Source organism: Physeter macrocephalus, chromosome 2 (assembly GCF_002837175.3).
Source record: "Physeter macrocephalus isolate SW-GA chromosome 2, ASM283717v5, whole genome shotgun sequence".
NCBI lineage: Eukaryota > Metazoa > Chordata > Mammalia > Artiodactyla > Physeteridae > Physeter > Physeter macrocephalus.
Window position 1 is genome coordinate 76,498,480 of NC_041215.1, and position 8,746 is coordinate 76,507,225.

The 8,746-nt window shown below is 42.4% G+C and overlaps 1 protein-coding gene across 1 annotated transcript in view; it reads left to right on the forward strand.

Annotated features, from left to right (window-relative positions):
- The first annotated feature begins 1,714 nt into the window (after window positions 1-1,714).
- The window catches only part of LOC129392552 (Golgi reassembly-stacking protein 2-like), a 16,122-nt gene continuing 9,090 nt past the window's right edge, over window positions 1,715-8,746 (forward strand). The window contains exon 1 of the mRNA XM_055088470.1: window positions 1,715-1,897. Within this exon, the coding sequence (XP_054944445.1) occupies window positions 1,835-1,897 (63 nt within the window). The 5' untranslated portion in view covers window positions 1,715-1,834. The remainder of the gene's footprint in view (window positions 1,898-8,746) is intronic.

Here is an 8,746-nt window from a genome sequence, read left to right on the forward strand (position 1 = left end):
TCGTCGTGTCTCCATTGTCGTTTGTTTCTAAGTATTTTTTGATTTCCTCTTTGATTTCTTCAGTGATCACTTCGTTATTAAGTAGTGTATTGTTTAGCCTCCATGTGTTTGTGTTTTTAACGTTTTTTTCCCTGTAATTGATATCTAGTCTCATAGCGTTGTGGTCAGAAAAGATACTTGATATGATTTCAATTTTCTTAAATTTGCCAAGGCTAGATCTGTGACCCAATATATGATCTATCCTGGAGAATGTTCCATGAGCACTTGAGAGATATTTTATTTTTAAATACTCTTTTATTGTTACAAAAGCAGTCCATGAGCATTTTAGAATGTAGAACCAGCAAAAACAAAAAATAAAACATTTCTGTCACCACCCAGGGATCACCACTGTAACCCTAAGATGGCATCCTGCCACATCTTCATATACATACTATGTATTAACACATATTTTATTTAAAAAAATGTTTTTATACTGTTTACAGACATATCCTGTCTTATAACCTTTTTTTTTCAGCCAATAATTTCCACTTTTCCATGACAGTAAATGCTTTTCTTCAAACACTCAGTATTCACATTTTCCCAATTGAGCCCACAATGTCCTTTACAGATAATTTCTCCAAATCAGCCCCCAACTTAAGACCTTTCATTTCATCTCCTGGTTATGTCCTTCATATCTCTTTTAACCCAGTACAGACCCTTTCTTATTATTCTGACTTGATGAAAAGAACTGGCCAGCTGTTCTAAAGAACAGCCCATTTCTTTTATTTTTGCCTGGTTGTTTCCTTATGAAGTCATTTTACTTGTTCTTCTCTCCTTTGTATTCCTGTAAACTGGATGATCTAAATAAAGGTGTGAGAGGAGCAAGGTAAACATTTTGGTCTGGCATACTTCATGGGTGATAATAGTTACCTCACGTTGCTTCACATCAGAATACACATGTTCTGATATCTGGTTGATCCACCGTTAGTGATGGCCAAATTGACCCCTGGGCAATAACTGGGGATTTTGGAGGGAAGGGACAAAAGGAGCAACCGAGTAGGAAAAGTGTGAATACAACTTGGCTACCTAAAGGAAGTGGAATGGGGAACCCAGCAGCAGGCGGTGCAACGCCAAAGTCATCCAACTGTGTTTCCCACTGTGGCATCGCTCAGGTTGTGATAGACTGATCTTGTTCTCACAATTAGGGAAGACAAAAAACAAAAACAAAAAGAGAACTTTGGTGGGTCCTCCATAACTCTTTAGGACATTTTCCTTTATAAAACTGAGCTAAGCTGAGCGGACACGGTACTCCGCCCACAGAGAGCCACTACCACGATCCTCTGTGCAACCTGGGGACAAGACCTAGAGGTTCAGAAACCCAGAGATTTAGGGAGCTCGCTGTGTTTGCATCCGCCCCTATTCTTTTCAGCAGGAGCCCCTTCCCGGCCTCTGGCCACCAGAGGGAGATACAGTCAAGCGACCGTTCTTTCGGGAGAGCGGGAACGCGTCTAGATGAATCTTGTCAAGCCCAGGGACCCGTAGTAAGGTGTAGCGACTGGATGAACCGTATTTCTGCTCTCTCGCGAGTACGAATAGGCCTCTCCCCGCCCTCCACTCCAGCCTTGCCCCCCGGGCTCAGGCCCCTCCCGGTGGCTCGCGGCAGGTGGCGCTGTCTGCGGCGTCGCAGCGGCCCTGGCTGCCGCGGCGACGATCTCCCAGCGGGCAGTGCGGCCAGGCTCTCCTGAGGCTGCGAGTGCCACGTCCCAAGTGCTACGCGGAGGAGCGGAGAGGGCGGTACGCGGGGGGGCGGGGAGCGGCGCGGAGCCCGGCCTGGCCACACTGATCGCCCGCCGCCATGGGCTCCTCGCAGAGCGTCGAGATCCCAGGCGGGGGCACGGAAGGCTACCACGTCCTGCGGGTAAGGGCTTAGACGGCGGCCCGGGGATGGCGGGCTGGAGGCGGGGTCCGGCCGCGGGGAGGCGGAGGCCCCGACGGGCTTCTTCCTGGGGCAGCCATGCCCGACCCCGCGAAGGAGAGGCGACCGCGGGCGCTGCGTTGGCCGAGGCCGGCTCAGGAGGCCGCTCACATCCCGCCTCCCCGGAGCGCCCCGGGCCCGGGTCCGCCGCTCCGGGAGGACGGGCTGGGACCAGAGGAGGCAGCCGGCGACTTGGCCAGGAGCGGCCCAGGCGAGAGGGCAACCTTGACTCCTTTCCTCTTCACGGCCTTCTCTGCCCCCACCCCTTCATTCTTAGCTCCCAAAGTTAGGGAAGGCTCGGGCACAGTCCGCAAAAGAGGTGATGGTGAAGGTAGCATTTGAGTTTTCCGAGAAAAGGAAGCCTGGAACCCGCAGACTAGAAGCGGTGGATGCGACGGCAGGTGTTGATTCTCCTCCGCGCTGTCCGGGTGTCCGAAAAGGCCAATTAAGCAAACAGAACGAAAAGGCCTAGAAGTAGGTTTGACGGACTTAAATCTACTTGATTTTGACTGTTTTTTTCTCTTCTGTGTCGCTCCTGACCTTCCCAACCCTCCTCTTCCACATTTCCTGGCGGTGGGAACTTCCGTTCTCTTTTTCTAAGGCTGCTCAGGGTGTGGTGGAGATTAAGGTTTAGATCCACAGTGTAAAAGAGGTAATGGAGAGGAACGTTTTTTTAAAAAAAAAATCCAGGTAAATAAAGGAAAGCAACTTCGGTCACCAGGATGCAGAGAAACATAGTATCTCGAAAGGCGTTAGCTAAGCCCCAGTTATGAACAGCCTGGGTTGTACGGAGCATGTGGTCCTTTCCTCAAGGAACTGGGAGTCTTTAAAAGTGGCAGTGTTGGTTGTGTGCTGTGACACCTATGTTGAGTGATAACATGATGGACTGCCAACAAAGTGGCCCCAATCTGTAGCACCATTTCAGGACATAATATAGTGTAAATAGATAGCTCCTCACAGGCAAGAGCATTTTCACTGAACGTGGGAAAGTGCACTTCCTGGTGCTAGTCGTCTTCTTCCTTAGGTCCCATGTTTTAGGTGAGACAGCATTCTTAAATTACCAGACATCTGCTTGATAGGGCCGTTATCAATCACCTTTCTGATCTTCAGGATTATCACGTCTAGTTGTCTCTCCACTCTGCTAAAAATCCCTCTTGAAGCCATACGCTTGGTGGGAAAGGATGATTTTCCCAGAAAATAAAGGGAATCTATAAATAAACCATAATACCTTCCTGTTCTCTTCAGCTAAACCAACCCCCAAGTGCCACACTGATAGGGGAAATTTGGAAGAATTGTCAGATCCCAGATGTGAAGTGAAAGTTAGTGGCCGTACTTTCTCTATTCTGTGGTTTGATTCTGAGTTCTCTGCTTTGCGGTATGATATCCAGTTTACTACCTGATTCTCACAAGTTGCTGATTGTGGCCATGAATCCTTGGGGATTCGTGATATTTTTATAATAACGCGCTAGGTAAAGCACAGTATTAATGAGTATTAAAAGTCTGTAAGAGGGCTTCCCTGGTGGCGCAGTGGTTGAGAGTCCGCCTGCCGATGCAGGGGACGCAGGTTCGTGCCCCGGTCCGGGAAGATCCCACATGCCACGGAGCTGCTAGGCCCGTGAGCCATGGCCGCTGAGCCTGCGCGTCCGGAGCCTGTGCTCTGCAACGGGAGAGGCCACAACAGTGAGAGGCCCGCGTACCGCAAAAAAAAAAAAAAAAGTCTGTAAGAAAGCTGTACACATCAAAAGGATTCCAGTTCAGTGACTTCTGTTGACTTTTGTTAATGACTACGTTCGTCGTTAAACAAGTTGAAGTGTATTTCTTTACATAGGTGCACCTCCGAAAATCAGCACTCATACATATTCAGTAGTGCAGATGCTGTTATTCTATAAATATTATTTTTAGAAGCACTAGGGACAACCTTAGTTTCCAGTCTGCATCTGGAGCATAAATGTTGCAAAAGATGAAATAATTCTTTTTTCATTTGAATTTTATTAGAGGGAGCTTTAAAATAGTAATGATCATCTAGTTTAGGAGAATTTTAAATGTTTCTGAGTTCCTAACCCACTCTGCCCTGATTCTGTAATTGGTTTCTTTATCTTTGTTTTTAGAGGGGAAAAGTACTCTGTTAAATCTCAACATATAAAAATTTTCTTTTCATTTGTTATTGCCTAAATTATGGTTGTATATTTCATCTCTGGATTACTGAGCTTGTAAACCAGAGTAAATATGGCAGGATAATCATGGAATAAAATCACCCATGTTTAACAAGTTCTAGAATGATTTAATTATAAGTTAGTTTTCTTTAATAATTCCCTGGCCATTTCCTTGCTAGTGATAAAAACTTGTATGATTGTGTTTTGAAATACCAATTTACAGTGACACCCATATACACTGCTATTTTATTACTGTTATTTTTAAATTGTATTCCTACAATTCAGAGATTGACCTTTATGTTTTATCTGTTATTTTTTAATAGCTATTGTTAGATTCTGCTTTAAAAAATATTTAGGGTGGCTTCCCTGGTGGCGCAGTGGTTGAGAGTCCTCCTGCCGATGCAGGGGACACGGGTTCGTGCCCCAGTCCGGGAGGATCCCGCGTGCCGCGGAGCGGCTGGGCCCGTGAGCCATGGCCGCTGAGCCTGCGCGTCCGGAGCCTGTGCTCCGCAGCGGGAGAGGCCACAACAGGGAGACGCCCGCATACCGCAAAAAAAAAAAAAAAAAAAAAAAAAAAAAAATTAGGGGACAACCTTGAACTGTTTCCAGATTTTCTGTCATGAACAGTATACTTACCTTTTTATCTATTATGTATTAATGCACATTTTCATTTTGTGATCATATTATATACCCAACTCCCCATACTCACTCTAGAAGTAACCAACATAGTTTATGTATCCTTTCAAAAATGTTTTATGCGTGTAAAAGAATCCCCCCCCAAGCCTTTCACTGTTTTTTTTTGTTTCCTTTTTTAACTGTTAGAATAACGTGCTACATACCGTTAAACACCCTGGTCGTCTTTTTTGGCAAAGTGTCTTATCTATCTTTCCATAGCAGCGCACAGAGATTTGCCTTTTGCCTTCACCTAGCTCCATAGTAAGTTTGTTATACCATAGTTTGGTTAAGCACCACCTCCTGGTGTTAGACATTTAGTTTTTCTAGTCTTTTGCTGTTACAAATACATATCTACAACCTTAAATCCTACCTTTCATTTTCACTTAAAATGTATTTTCCCATATTATTGAATTGTAATGTCTTTATATAAACATTGGTCTTCATTTTAGTAAATTACTACATTGTTTTCTGATTATTGGCACGTGTTCATTAGAGAGCATTTGGATAAGTTCAGAAAGTATAACAAAAAACCTAAATTACCTGTAATCCTACCATCTAAAGGTAAATACTGTTGAAGTATTTTTCCTCGTCTTTTTTTCCCCTGTGCCTACCATTGCCCTTTAGCCATGTTTCACAAAGATTTTGAGTAATATGATATAATCAAGTATAATATGGCCAAAAGTTATCATAGGATGTTGGCTTTACAACCTAAATATCCAACAAATGAGAAATTGTTAAATAAATCAAGGCCTAACTACAGATTGGAATTCTGTGCATTCAGTGAAAATTATGTTTCAAAACACTCTGTGGTCATAGGTATGCCTCTGTGTGTGTGCATGTACATTTGAGTGCTTAGGGAAATAAAATCGAAAGGTAATAAGCCAGGATATTAAAAGGATTATTGGTGGATGGTGACATTTTTATTCCTTTTAAATTTTAATATATTACCCCCAAATTTTCACGGTGACTATGAAATATTTGTATATTTACAAAAAATATAGTTCTAAAAATTATTTTTTGAAAGTGGACTCCTAGTGAAAGATGTTTTGCGGTACGCGGGCCTCTCACTATTGTGGCCTCTCCCCTTGCGGAGCGCAGGCGGAGCGCAGGCTCCGGACGCGCAGGCTCAGCGGCCATGGCTCACGGACCCAGCCGCTCCGCGGCATGTGGGATCTTCCCGGACCGGGGCACAAACCCGTGTCCCCTGCATCGGCAGGCGGACTCTCAGCCACTGCGCCACCAGGGCAGCCCCTAGTGAAAGATTTTTAAATTTGTTTAGAAGCTTTCTTTTGAAAATAACATTATAGGGAATTCCCTGGCTGTCCAGTGGTTGGGATTCCTTGCTTCCTCTGCAGGGGGCACAGGTTGGATCCCTGGTTGGGGAACTAGGATTCCACAAGCCGCAGGGCATGGCCATAAAAAAACAAAAAAGGAAAAGAAAAAGAACATTGTATTTCTGGTTCCCTTATGCATTGGGTCCGATTCCGCATTCACCATGCATACCACTTTTATTCCCATTCTTTAATCCTAACATAAGGCAGGAGAAATGTTAGCCAAGACTTCTCAGTTTTGTTAGAAGTTACTACAGTTGCAGTATGTTGAATACAGAATTCTTGTCTAGATTTTCTATTAATTATCAAGTAAACCCAACAAGACCATTTTCAAAATTACGTTTTTGGAGTTGCCTCATGGATGCCCATTATAAGATGTTTCTAAATTAAAATATTCAAATTAATTCTACTCTACACTTAATATTCTTTGAAATGGAGGGTATCTGAGGACATTCTAGAACCAGTGTTCACACCAGTATGGGGATATGGAAAATGTCATGTTCACTGTTCCTTATAATTTCCTCTGAGAGAGATTTTGAGATGATGGATGTTTTGAAGGAAAGGCCATTGAGATGAATTGTGTCTCTAGTGTAATAACAAGCCTTTATCTTCTGAGCCATTTGCTGCAGACTGGGCAGCATTAGGTACTCTCCTTAGAGGAGAAAGTCAGAGTAAGTGGAATTATTTCTATAGAAAACAGAATACCTAGACTGTATCTACTATTATATAGATGTGCTCTTTTTCTTTCTTTTTTTTGAGTTGTCTATACTTTTTTAAAAATTAATTAATTAGTTAATTAATTTTATTTTTGGCTGTATTTGGGTCTTCGCTGCTGCGCACAGGCTTTCTCTAGTTGCAGTGAGTGGGGACTATTCGTTGTGGTGCGCGGGCTTCTCATTGTGGTGCTTCATTTGTTGCGGAGCACAGTCTCTAGGCATGCAGGCTTCAGTAGTTGTGGCACGTGGGCTCAGTAGTTGTGGCTCACGGGCTCTAGAGCGCAGGCTCAGTAGTTGTGGCGCACGGGCTTAGTTTCTCTGTAGCATGTGGGATCTTCCCGAACCAGGGCTTGAACCCATGTCCCCTGAGTTGGCAGGTGGATTCTTAACCACTTCACCACCAGGGAAGTCCCTAGATGTGCTCTTTTTTAGTGGAACCTAAGTAATCTAAATGAAATCCTGCAAGATTTCAACTTGGTACTTGTTCTGAGAAAGTGAAATCCCATTATTTGATAGTCAAAATTTTTTTTTATTCTAACCCAGTGTTTCTCTAACTTTTTAAACTCATGCCCCCATTTGAAAAACATAAAAATCTCACTATTATCCCTTCTCTTCTCACTCATTCTGAAACAGTGGGTATAAAAAGAAAACAGTTGGGTTATTTGATGTTTTCCAAGTATAAAGTTATAATTGAAAAAGCTTTATAAACACCGTTTGAAGATTCTAACCTGCTCCCAAAATTGATCTCTTCTAAGAAAAGGCTGTGAAGTTGTTTAATACACATTCTTTGATATTGCTTTCAAATGTAGGAATCAGAATACTTCATTTTATTATGAATGAATGTTTTATTAATGCCATGAAATACAATGTTTGTGAACCTTAGGACACTTTTAGGAATTGTCAGTATCATTAGACATAAACTTTTCCTGATATCAATAAGCCTCCAACAAATTAATAGTGTCATGTTGTTTGTATACCCCTATATATTGTTGTGATGAAGTGTGCTTTAATGTGTGGATCTTCAGGATCCTCATTTGGGGAGACCTGCTCTTGGTGGGTAATTATGGTTTCTGTCTCTGGTCAGTAAGTATAAGAGTGCACAGAACTGGCTTCAGTGCCTTTCTGGGTCAGATACTGACAGGGCTTTTTAATAATTCCCCTGAAATTTTCAGAAGAATTGAACTTAGAATAACCACTAATATCAGTACATTCATTTTGGTGGCTTTAATATTCTACCAAAAGGATTATATTGATTGATTTACTAATAAAAAAGCAGTTAATCTAAACTAGAAAATATCCATAAAGATTTGATATGTGCTTTAGAATCTGACTGTAGATTGCCTTGGGAGTTGTGATTATCAAGTAAGATGACTTTTTTCCAGACAACATATGCAAAAACAAAGTAGTTACTTTGAGAGACTGTATAGGTCCTCTTGGCATCGCATATCAATTTACTACAGCATGAAGAGAATAATGCTGGGGTTTTTTGGGTTTTGCTTGTGTGTTTGTTTTTTTAAGCATCAGTGAGAGATCGTGTAAGCACATTATCAGCAGTAAGGAACCTTGTCATCTTGTGGACATGGATACAGTGAGAGACTATCATAGTAGACCACTGGAGACCACCCTTGTGAATCACGAGATTCTAGTGTCACTCCATCACTTCGTTGTCTTCCCTTGGGCAAACCTTTGAACTTCTTTGAGCTTCATTCTTTTTATCTGAAAAGTGGGGATAAGAGTAGTGCCTCCTCCACCTTTTTTTTTTTTTTTTTTACTGAAAACCACATTAGATATTGTACATGAAAATATTTTGAAAAAAAATTGAGCACATTAAATTTCTTTATTTTTAAACATCTTTATTGGAGTATAATTGCTTTACAATGGTGTGTTAGTTTCTGCTTTACAACAAAGTGAATCAGT